Here is a 12,975-nt window from a genome sequence, read left to right on the forward strand (position 1 = left end):
GAATAATGTATCGTAAATAAATAAATGTTCTTCCTTAAAATACATGGTGCATAAGTGAGTACACCCCTATGTTAAACTCCCATAGAGGCAGGCAGATTTTTATTTTTAAGTATTTTTTGTAAAAAAAAATTTAGGATACTATGCATCCTGATAAAGTTCCCTTGGCCTTTGGAATTAAAATAGCCCCACATCATCACATAGCATTCACCATACCTAGAGATTGGCATGGGGTACTTTCCATAAGATCATCTCTCAATGCAAATCAAACTAGCTATTAGGCTAACTGAAATAAAACCATGCCAATCTCTAGGTATGGTGAAGGCTATGTGATGATGTGGGGCTATTTTAATTCCAAAGGCCAAGGGAACTTTATCAGGATGCATAGTATCCTGGATCCATGAAGTAACTGGCCTTTAAAAATAAATATCTGCCTGCCTCTATGGGAATTTAACATAGGGGTGTCCAAACTTATGCACCCTGTATTTTAAGGAAGAACATTTATTTATTTATGATGCATTATTCATTCACAAAGAAAATTGGTGTCCTTAAAGGTTGGATTTTTCCTAATTTTTTAAATTAAGGCATTAAGTTCAGTTTCCAAAAGATGATTTTTTATTCCTCTTTTTAGTCAACTTTAGTATGGGTGTCTAAACTTATGCATAGCACTGTATGCATCATAGGATATTTTTGCGTTATTTAAGCTGATTCCTTTGTTTCACTAAGGCTAATTTCATAGCTAGCACGTTGTGTATAATAATATAGATCAAATTCGATAATTTCACACTTTGTTTATTTTGACAATTACAGCTATAATTTGTATTTTATACTTTTTATTATTTATTTTAAATATGGGACAAAGGTAAAACAAAAACTAGACATTAAGGGCATTGGAAAAGTAGCATAATAAATGATGAAAAATGAAAAATAAAAAATAAAAGATGAAATTAGTTCATTTTAATAAGAATTAACCCCATGGGACATAAAACTGCCTGAAGATGAAGAAACAACTTCATATTTTCTGTGGAGGGGAAGCGGTACTTACTCAGCGATGTCGAGGTATCCGCAGGAGGCGGCGGCGTGAAGGGGGATCCAGCCCTCGTTGTCGGGCTGGTTGATACAGGCCCCATGCTCCACAAGGAAGGTCACCATGTCTACATTATCATCTATGCAGGCCTGAAAAAAAAAGACGACAGGAGTTAACATCTAAGCAAGATAATCATCTAGCAGTTTAACAGAGTAAACCTATTCAAATCATTGACTTTTTCAAAACAGTATTCATGCAGCATATAGCATTTTAGTCACCCATGGTTCAGATTAAGAGCCTTAGCAAAGCAGTTTCATAAACCCAAAAGTGAGCTTCAGGCTCAAACAATAATCTTCAGTGGGAACCTATTCCTCCAAACAAAGACACATTATGTCATCAGGTAACCAAAATCCCTTGAGGGAAATATGGAGGTCTGTAATTAAAGCATGTCACCACTCGATGAGACAAAAGAGCTTGGTTAAGACTAGCGTTGTCACTGCCATGACAATATAGACACTACTATTCAAAGGTTTGAGGTCAGTAAGATTTTTACTTCGATTAAATTAAGTTTTATTCAGCAAAGACGCATTAATCAAAAGTGACAGTAAAGACATGCATCGCGTTTTACAAATATTAAGTAGCACAACCACTGTCAACATTGATAAGAAAACCACCAAATCAGCATTTCAGAATGATTTCTGAACGATCATGTGACACTGAATACTGGAGTAATGGCAGCTGAAAATTCAGCTTTGCAAATGCAGGAATAATTAACATTCCTGTAATATTATATTAGATGTGTTACCAGTGCAACCATTGTGTTGTAAAGGACTCATGAAAGCATGACTTGAACAGAGTGAAAAAATGAGAAAAATACTAACTTTACCCTCACTCACCAATTCAATACATTACTTTCTTCATCTCTACAATAAACAATTTTAGGACACAGCGATCATGTTAACTACCAAATTTTATATCATACATTTTAAAGGGGCCTTTCAGTGCCCATTGTCAGACTAAACTCACAACCTTGAGTAGCGTCCAACCTCGGTTCTCCACGTGCTCCCCTCTTGAACGCTTGCCCATAAAATCTCCAGGTCTTACATCTGGTTGCCTTGTCAATACCATAGACAAAGGGGGATACACACGAACCAGCCTCACGTTCAGGGCACAAGACTATCTAGTTGAAATCCTTGCCCAAATTTGGGCTGTTTACAGTACCGCAGTAGAAACTTATGGGCGCTCTTATCAGGGTCTTGTCAAGCTTGGTAGAGGAAACCAGGACTGTCCAAACTGTCGACTAACTTTCTACAACTAAACGACTAATACAATTTTGATCAACCAAGCCTCTTCTAGTCGACTAACGGTTAGTCGCAGCCCTATTAACATGATACAAAATGTGGTTAATCTGGAGTCCTTTCATGGGCACCCAAATACAGCTCACTGCCTTATGTCATTCCCTGCCTCGGGATAATATGCGTCCTACCCAGTCCCCTTAAGGCAAGCAAGCATTCCCTCTGGCCTCAAAACACACCATGTTTATTATAAGCCTAACCCAGCAATTCCCACAGCCCAACAATGGCAATCCCTTAATGGCTGTAATTGTTCGGGCCTGACAGGTGTGAGAGTTCGTGACCACATCAGTGAATGCAGAGCTGGACTTTGAGCTACAAGACAAGGGAAATTACTCTCCAAAGAAAAGGACTTGTTGGAGTCTTGGAGCACTTGTGTAAAAAAAAAAAAAAAAAGTCAGTGTAAATTCCTTTCCGAAAATGCACAGGGTAGTATGTCATCAGTATGTAATGAAGACAGATTTGGTATGTATCCAGACAGACATGAGGTCTGTTTTTTTACTTGATGGTTCGGCTATACGTCCAGGAGACATTTGGGAACTAATCTATTAACATTAGTAACAATAGCAAGAATTGCATCCAAATCTCACATCACAGATGGCCGCGGACAGGCATGTACACGTACAGAGACCACAGACATGTAGTGACTCAATAGTGAACAAGTTGTCACATCTCGGTTCAAAACAGTTTGACAGCGCTGGAGGAAAGCATGGATTAGAAACAGACATGGAGATACAGCAGATATATTATGTGGATATATATAAAAAAAAAAAGTGCAGTCTAGATTATGGCACATGCATTTTTATTCTTTCAACGCAAGTAATGTTGTCTTGTTTGCATTATTTAATTTCTTTGTAAGGCAATAGATTTTTTTTTTTGATAAAGAAAGTTAAGGAATCTTGCTCCGGTACAAACTAGGCTACTGTACATTACAATATATGTTGGTGCTTGGGACATGGCTTTTGTTTTTGTAATCAGGCTCTCAAAAAAATATGAAAAATTTGGATTTAGATTTATCAGACAATAATAGAGAATATATAAAGAATAATTATTCAATACTGCTCTTAAATCACCAGGTCATCTTCATTGTTGATTGCTAAAGTCACATGTACTGTTGCTCAACGAGTTTTCACAGAAAAAATCCAGCAATTTCAATGGAAATTCATGGGATTTTGCCCGTGTCCCGAATGGCACACTTAAATGCAATTGCAGTCTTGTGGACTTACAATGGCTGCCGCGTGCACGTGTGCGTTAAGTCCATGAGACCGTAGGGTGTCCCATTTGCGGTGTGCATTCGATGCGCACTTTAGTGAGCTCCACAGCAGACTTCTTCCCGACAGTCAAAGCGGCTTTGCGTCACGAAAGTGCGGAGTGTTTAGGGTGCCATTTGGGACAGGGCCTTTGTATTTCGTGTGAGGGCAAAAGAAGATTTTGTTGACCAACAGAAAGCAGCTTGGTTTGAGAGTGATTTCTGTGAAAACTGTGCTTCATTCATCACTACACTATTGACAATTCAGCAAAATGCCTGAAAACTTTGCTAATGTGTCTGAACTATATGCACTATTAATAATGATGCTGGTCTAAACACCTTTGGTCACAAGCAGAACTCTGCAGCTGACCACCATGTTGCTGATGGAAAAGAAGAAAACTGCAGAACTACCGAGATGAGTGACGTTCAATTGAACCCAAAAGGATTCCTGTCTAAATGTCAACAATAGACCACTTAAGCTGCTCTTAAGGAACAAGTGGTGAACTTCAATAGACAAAAGTACCACAAATACATCCAAACAGCTGCTGATCTGCCTTGTAACCAAATTTGTCAGCACCATGCTGTGTAGGATCTGGTCTGTGACGCACTGCTAAAAATAGAGGGTTTCAGCCCTGCACATGCTAAGTCTTGGTTTTACTCTTACAGTCGATGCCACATTGACAGATATGAGTAATTCTGTTTTGACGGTACTGCATCTCACTTCTTGTAGATAGACCTATGCATGCAGAATTCAATACGCAGTTGAGTGAAAAATGTCCCGGCAGCCAAAAGAGAATTTATATACTGCTGAGCAAGAGTTTAATTAGAGGTAGGATCAGTCTACAAACTGCCGACCTTTTTGTAGACTTTCAAAGATTGACCAGACATACGAGACCACAGTAAAACTGAAGGAGATTTTTTTCAGATGCTTGATTCTGGACTCAAATCAATAAGGATGCAGGCTAACAAAAATAATCAAAGCAGACATATTCATGCTCTTTTCTTCATTCAGAAATGGTTCTTATGGACACTTCTTATAAAAAATCTGAACTGGAGAATATAGCCTAGATTAAAACAAGTCAATATCATGTATACATTGATGAGTGAAAATGCATGAACATTTTTGAGTGTTGATGCAAACAAATCACTTTGTAACGGACAGAAATCAACAAACATCTCAACTCCACCTGGATTTTTGTTTCTGGGTATAACAGACTAGAAAAAATTTCATTAATTTAGACTTTAATTTGTATACAAACAATGATCAATGCAAATACATAGAGCTAATGAAATATTGTAAACGGAAGGTCAACCATACTTGTTGGGTGTGTTGCTTGATGTGCAAGAACAAACCTCATTGGCCAGTGAGGTTTGCTTTCGAGCGTCAAGAACCTACGGTTGAACTACCACTGACCAAATTCGATGAGCTCTATGATTGTGTGTTAATCAGTGTTTATAAGTAAATAAAATCCTAAATTCAATCTGTTGATTTAAGATTAGCTCAGATTATGTCTCTTCAGAAGATTTGGATTTGCTCCATTCATGTGGATTTATTTTTTATGATGTCTTTATGAACTCTTTGAAGCATCCATTTTTTGGTGGAATGGACTTTCAATGGAGGGATAGATATTTCATTAAAAATATATTCATTTGTGTTTCGAAGATGAACAAAAGTCTTTCAGGTTCGGAACAAGGTTGGAGGGTGAGTAATTAATGAACTAGCCCTTTAAAATTAGAGATGCCTTTAAAAAGAATCCATTTTAACATGCACAATAACCGCAATATCTTTCAGCTATTATATGGTCAGCAAAAAAATAAAAGCATAAGCATCTGATCACCCAGCCCTAGTTTGCAGACCTGAGCACTTCATCATGTACTATAATAATAGAAGTGGATGTGGACAATAATGTGGATAACATGGACAATATAATCTAGTCTGATAGGTCTACAAAAGCCATACTGTTTTTCAAAAAAATTTAGTTAGCAAATCTGAAACAGGACATCAGGGAATTTCCCATCAGAAGAGAAGAGACATTATGCACTCATTTCCCATAAGACACTCTTCAACATGAATTCCTGAACATTGCAAACACATTAGAACGTTTTCAACCAATTTGGGAAAGTTCTCTCAAATCAGGCCCATGCCGATTAACACAAACACGTAAGGTTTTCAACCAATCAAGAAATTTCTCAAATCAGTTCCACACCGTTTAACCCCTATAAAATCACGTATACCACTGAAAGTCCATTCCACCAAACATCAGCCTACGAGAGCAAGAAAATGATTGGCTGCTGAAGAGCCACATTGCTGTGGGGGCCAAAAGGAGGAAGTGATGCCTCAGAGTAGCACTGTACCATAATGAAACCTGATCTTACACAGACCTCAAACTTCTACAAGACCGACCACATGCAATGTCAGTAAGTTAAAAGTGAAGTGTGTAATATGCAGAGACAGCTAAAAGTAAACCATTAGTAGGATGATTTCCCAGAAGTTTAAACACCGTGGCACTATCAAAACATCACTCTGTTTGCTTGAGCATCATGACAAGCCTGACGCAGTTATATCGGCTTGTCCAATGGTGTAAATTCAAGGATCAATGGAAAATGATGAAAGTGATTTGGGACACATGTCTGAAAAATAATTACAAATAGGAATTAATTATTTTTTTTCCAATACTCTTTGGTGACACTACAAACAAGATTAATAAAATACACACAATACGTTAGCCTGGATGCCAGCCGAACTTAGCCCCGCCCACAACATTTTTAGGTCGGGAAGTTCGGTCTGGACTTGATCCGTTGAAGAGCTATTATGGCCGAACAAAAATTGTTCGGACCAATCAAATTGTCAGGGCAGGCTTTATACGATGATGGACAGATGAGCAACGGTAACGTAATCATCTACGTCATCAAAGAGCGCTTTTGAATTTGTTTACAACAAGGAAGATTGCCGCTGGAGAATTGAGATTTCACGAGTTCACACTTACAAATAAGTCAGATAGAATAAATGCATATTTGGCATGCTGTCCGAGGAGAGGGCTCCGGGCTCGGTATTCGGCCCGAACCCAAAGTAGCCTACTCCCCCTGTATTCCTGGCTGTGGAAGGACAAGCCGAGAGTGAGTGGAGGGATGCTGAAAACTGTCAAGGAATGTTAGGTGAGTTGACAGAGTGAATAAATATATATGCTTCCTCTCATGCTGATAGGGTAGAAATGGTAATTGTTTGATGAAGTTGACTGGATTGATTCCGCCATCGCGTCTGTTATAGAAGATATCAACAGCGCATTCATTTTAAAAGAGGAACAGAGAACCGCGATCAAGGCATTTGTTGATCGGAAACATGAATGAAAAACATACGTCACTTACTCTGTTGCTATGATTGATTGTAGGTCTATCCAATTAAGTGCAGAGGCATTTTCCTTCCTGGTTCGGTTGAAACACGCCCCATAATCACAGCCCACTGGAGCAGTATCAGACTCACATTCTGACTAGAATCTGAGTATGACGACGTCAGACTAATAAAAAATACTAAACAAAATTATTTCGCTAAAGTATCCAAAAGGAATGAAATGCTAATGCTCAACATGTCTGCATTCATAATAATGTCCTGATGTTACACATTATGGCAACAACTAGAGGAGATGAGATCACCTTCTCAGACGCTGAGAAAGAGAAGGTGAGTCGTGACCCTTGCATCTCCTCAAACACACCATTCAATTTGGACAAGACTAACAGCGCTGATTACAGAGTGTTATCTATAGATTAACTTAATAAAGACACAATACAGGTTAAATATGGCTCAGATTACAGCTGAAACAATACAATGCCCATCAGATGCGCCAGCCTAATCCTAACACAACACACTGAGAGCTCTGGCTACGCTGGGAGAGACAGGCAAATCCGCAGATCTGAAACATACAACTGACGTGCATGCGAAGATGAAGCCCTGCTTGTTTCCATGGAAATGGGGCTAAAAGTGGAGAGAGAGAGAGAAAAAAAAAAAGACAAGAGTTTGGTCACGTTGGCCCTTTGTAACTAACATAAATAAATAAAAGACGGGAATTCATTTAAAACACACCAGGGTTGTTCCAGCAGCCCCTGGAGACAGACTTTGCCGAGGGGAAGATGAAAAGAAAGTCTTACAGCTGAGGGCCAGAGGGGGTCCGACTTCTTTTGGAACAGCGGCGGTTGTGTTTGAGCTCTTCAGTTCGGCTTAACCAGCGCAATTCTCATGGCCCTTTATGGTCAAACTCTGAACACATGATTACGGACCCCTGAACATGGGGTAAAAGTCTATCTGAACCAGCTGATGAGGTCTCTCCATAATAGGTTAAAACCAAGAGGGAAAACCCTCTACCGTTGTGAAGCAAACTGCTGCCAAATAGTAAAACACTGTATGAATGGTCACTGAAGAAATCTTGGGTGAACCTCACAAAACCAGTCATGGGTAAAAGAAATTTACCATTAAGATTATTAAATACATTTAGGCTAGCTTTTTTGTTTGCGCAAATTTACCTAGCAATTCCTAATAATAGCGAAATTATTGAGCCCACTCCAAATATTTGTTGATCAAATAATATAAGCCTGTATCGGGCATCTATGGAAAGGTTTATTGTTTACTCGGACTACTTGTGTCAAATTAACCAAATAAAGTCATGAGAGGGCAACAATATACTATAAACCGACAGACAGAGAGAGAGAGAGAGAGACAGAGACAGAGACAGAGAGAGAGAGAGAGAGAGAGAGAGAGAGAGAGAGAGAGAGAGAGAGAGAGAGAGAGAGAGAGAGAGAGAGAGAGAGAGAGAGAGAGAGAGAAGGCTATAACATTTATAATCACATCACACAACTACAAATAACTCTATATCAACCATTACAAGACAAACCAGACGCATGGTCAAATAATTACCCATCGCTTGCAGTTCAGAAAAAGGACACTGGGCTTTTTCCATACTTTAAAAGGAACTGTGAATTCAATCCACCAGAGTTGAGAGGAGTATAGCCTCCCCCACGCGTTTACGTCTGCATGTGTGTGTGTGTGTGCGTGTGTGTGTGTACACAGGGGCCGGTGACTGTGTGTGAAGCAGCAGCAAACCCATGAGTGATTATCTCCTAAGTCATCACACAAAGCGTTTGGATCTAACTATAGCAGCACTTCACTTCAAGGGGAGAAGACACTTGAAGCCCCCTCCCATCTCACTTCCTCTAGTAGCCCCTGTAGACTCTCAGTTGAAAAATCAGGACATTTTCCCAATCCTGTAGTTCTTCCACCATTCCTCCACTGGCAAACAACAATCAAATTTTTATAAAAAAAACATACTAAAGGTCATGTATGATGGAAAAGAAAGACCTAATGTACCATGAAGACATTTTTATGAGTTAACAACACAAAATACTCACCCTAGTCCAACCAGACCATTTATAGACACCCCAGCACAGGGCTGGACAATAAGGACGGCCTGATAAACCTGGACCAGCGTGAACGACGCTCGGGACAGTAGACGGAACTTGCCCGATCAGGCCAGTGCTGCATCACCACAAAAGTTTATCGTTTGCATGTGTTTTTAAGCTTCGCCAATTTAAATATTCAAGTACATGAAGATGCGAAAGAGAAGTAAATTCGGCACTTGCTGTTTGAGAAGTTCACACACATCCGAAGCACATACCCAGAAAGCCGTGCCTCAGATAGCACACAAATACTCAATGGAGTCCTCTTTCACGCATTCTCGCGCTTGAACAGACATATTCACACAAAATGATGTCAAACTATGGAAAAGTAGCGCGGTGAAATGTAAATATCAGTATATTGGATCCGTGAATTACGTCTTAAAGTGACAGCAGCTGAAAACTACTGTTAGACCAGCCTGAAAAGCACTGGACTAGTAGAAAAAACCCTTAGCGTTGAGCCATGCAGTTGTTAAAAAAGAAATTGACATTCAAGTCACAACCATGAACCATTCATGTTCACATACTAACACTTAAGTACGTTGAGCGTTTTTACATGCCCAATCTTATACATATTACGATTAATAACCAATGTGTCATGTATAGTGTAATGTCATGTAAACATTTCAAAGTCATTTTTAAATCATCACATAAAAGCAAATTTTATTTAAATTCACGGACGAAAATCTGCACTAATAATCAGCCGGGGTTTTTTTTTTTGCACATACAACATATGTCAGTGACATAACTTATGCACTTATTTATTGTATCAAAAAGCATTTGATGGGGAGACAAGTGTAAAAACAAAGTGCAAAGCATGTGTTCAATTATAAGCATTTCAAAGAAGGCTGAGCCCTATGGCTGCCATGTCAAAGAGCTTGAAATGCTCTCAAGGTGTTTCCCACAGTTCATAGCTTAAAATTGTACCATTATATTCTTATCAGTAAATGTTATAAACAACTCAGTCAAGAAGACCTTTGCAATAGCTAGGCTACTACTTTTCACAAAGGGATTCTGCCTTTAGAAAGAGCATGCACATGTTAACTAAAAGCACAAAAGAGAAAGCTGCCAAATTTTCTAGAGTTCAAGAATGTTTTTCTTTCAAAGTAAATATTTGTCTTATATTAGAAAAAAAACTCAATTTATATGAGTTGTATATTACAATTTATTACAAAATGTATCATTGTTGACAGAGCACATGAATATCTGAAAAGGTGTGCTGCTTCACTGGCTAAGAAAAGTCTGCAGCTGGCAAAGCGATCAAGCCCAGAAGCAAGAGGTGGTGTGTGAGAGCCAACCGTCCTTGGCATTCCCCTTTTTAAGTGGACAACTATGTACCCTTCAAATTCAAATTGCAAAAACAGCAGCTTGGAGACACTTCAAAATATCTTATTAGTCTCAACAGAAAAAGTAAACCACAAAAGTATAAGCAAAAATAAATGGTTTTATGTGGTGACAGCCAGCCAGAAAGTATTCTCCAACTGAAAAAATATCATAATAATAATAATTCTTTGGCCAAAAGCTTTGGACAATATGATTATATAATGAACATCAAGAGATATGTTAATTTACAGAGGTTAAGGCTCATATGTACAGTAGCTCTGGTCCTTAAGTAGAGCATGACATAATTTGCTTAGCAAGTTTCTTTACAAACAGCAAAAAAGCTTCAGCTGGTAGCCAAGTTAGCTTTAGACTTTAAAGCAAATATTTCTGCAAACCATATGCAAACTTTCTTTTCATAGGTTCTCATATCTTTAAAACATGACGTTCTGGCTATAGCCATCATGAAACTGATTATCTCATTCTAAATGTTTATTACCGAGCAGAACACATGATAACCTCCTGAGTATCTTTAACGAAACCCAAACAGTCCATCAACGGGCTGGTTCAAAACGAAAAATATCACATATGTGACCAAAGAAAAACCGTAATGCTGCCTTCTTTTATGAGCCAGCACTAGCTCATGCAATAACAAAAGATAGGGAATACAGTCTAAGGTCAGATAACGCACATGTTTTCTTTAAAGGGAAATCCAATTCACTCCCTTATAAAGCAACAGCAATCACACAACGCTGCCTCTCCCGGACGTAAACGGCGACCCGCTCCCACCCCAGCCGGCTCGCTTTCTCCTGCTGCAGAGGCCACCTAGCGAGGCTGCAGTCGGGACCAGCTCTATCATACCACTGGAGAAATTCCCAGATAAGTAACAGCACAGCTCCGAGCCCTGAGCCAGCCAGAGCCCCGCCTCCTCTTTCTACATCACCAACGCACCAGCACACAACCACTTCCACAAAAGGAATTCCTTCTTTGCTGTGTTAGTGTGTGTGTAGAAAGAGAAAGCAGCAGCACATTGAAAGAGAGCATGTGCAACTAAAACAAAGAAAGAATTATCAGGCAAAAGGGAGATGGTCATACTTCACTGAATAAAAAAAATAAATAATAATAATACATTATGCATTTGTATACTGGATATTTAATTGTGGAATATCATTTTTCTATTTTAATATAAATTCGCATTCTTCTAACACTAACTTTAAGAGATACAGCTGCTGTAAGCTATGTCTTTAAACGTGCAGGTGTTGATGTGCAAAACAATGTATCAACAGCTGTGTTCGTGCATGACAATGAAAGTTCATTACCTACAGGTTTTCACAAACTACTAATGTTACTTAATACAAAGTTTCCTTTAAAAGCTCTTTTTATATGCATACGGTACATTATAACATGTCTAAATTCAGTATTTAAAACTGTTGACTGTTTGTAGTATAAAACTGTTTTGTTGTATTTATTTTTAATATCCACCATTTATTGGTTATCGACCACTACACAAGTATTAACAGTTTATCGGTATCTGCAATTATTGGAGTCTAAATATTGGTTATATTGGTAAAAAAACTAAAAAAAAACAACTAAAGTGACAATTGGTAATTTAAATTACCATAACAGCATAAAACAATATACAAACTATATATAGATATATAAATATAGATAAACTACACTAAAAAACATCAATTTAAAAAAAAACAAATCTAATTCATGTAATGAGAATTGGGGGGTTTAAGGTGAAATATGACATGCATATTGTTGACAGGTTTTGTGAGATTCACTGTGAGAGTGAAAGAGGACAAAAAAAAGCTACTGCTCTATGGCAGGAGGCCATAGAAAGGGGTACAGCTGGACTTGAGGGGGGGAGCGCAAAAGCCTTACTTTGCCTCGCCAGCCGCTGACGACCATATATGGCCCTGGGATTCCCATGGAAAAAAAGACGGCATGGTAGAGGTGGAGGGAAATTAAGGAAGAGATTGTATACGTTGCACTTCAGCTTACACCCAGCAGCCAAAACAATACCAGCCGGCAAGAGCCATGTGTGCTTCTTTGGGCTGTGGCCATAGAGGGGGTTGGTGGCTGGTATTACGTCTAAACTGCTAGGGTGAATAGTACATTTGTACAATGCTGCCCCTGTCCTGGCATTTAGACTATGGAAGAAAAATAAAGCAGACAATTTGCAACAGTGACATTTCTCTGGAAGTGTCAAGGGCCGTTCACACAGATAGTGGTTCAGGGTGTTTACACACCATAGGGAAAGCTCAAACAAAGCCGTTGACACAGAGGAATAGTTTAGACAACTCTTTGCATTAGTGTGTGCAAAAACTGTACCTTAGCAAGAGCTTGTTAATGGGTCAGCACCCCCAAAAGGTACACCTTTGTAACTTGTCTATTAAGTACCTAAACATACTAAGAAACTTTGAGTGTACTGCCAATGAAAGCTAAAGGTGCATTTCTTCTGGTGGAATGAACTGGTTAACTTTTGCCCATGTGTGTGCTGGAGAACTCCATCAATCCATATCTATTATCACAGGAAATATAGATCAGCAAAACTGGCTTCAATAATGGGTGGTCGCAACAAT

The 12,975-nt window shown here is 38.8% G+C and overlaps 1 protein-coding gene across 4 annotated transcripts in view; it reads right to left on the minus strand.

Moving 5' to 3' along the window:
• Positions 1–12,975, minus strand: part of ppp1r12a (protein phosphatase 1, regulatory subunit 12A) — a 51,870-nt gene that overhangs the window by 23,336 nt on the left and 15,559 nt on the right. For all 4 annotated transcript variants that reach the window (XM_084406194.1, XM_084406196.1, XM_084406197.1 and 1 more), the window contains exon 2: positions 1,043–1,173. In XM_084406194.1, the coding sequence (XP_084262320.1) occupies positions 1,043–1,173 (131 nt within the window). The remainder of the gene's footprint in view (positions 1–1,042; positions 1,174–12,975) is intronic.

This window comes from Rutilus rutilus (assembly GCF_951802725.1).
Source record: "Rutilus rutilus genome assembly, chromosome: 4".
Classification (NCBI taxonomy): domain Eukaryota; kingdom Metazoa; phylum Chordata; class Actinopteri; order Cypriniformes; family Leuciscidae; genus Rutilus; species Rutilus rutilus.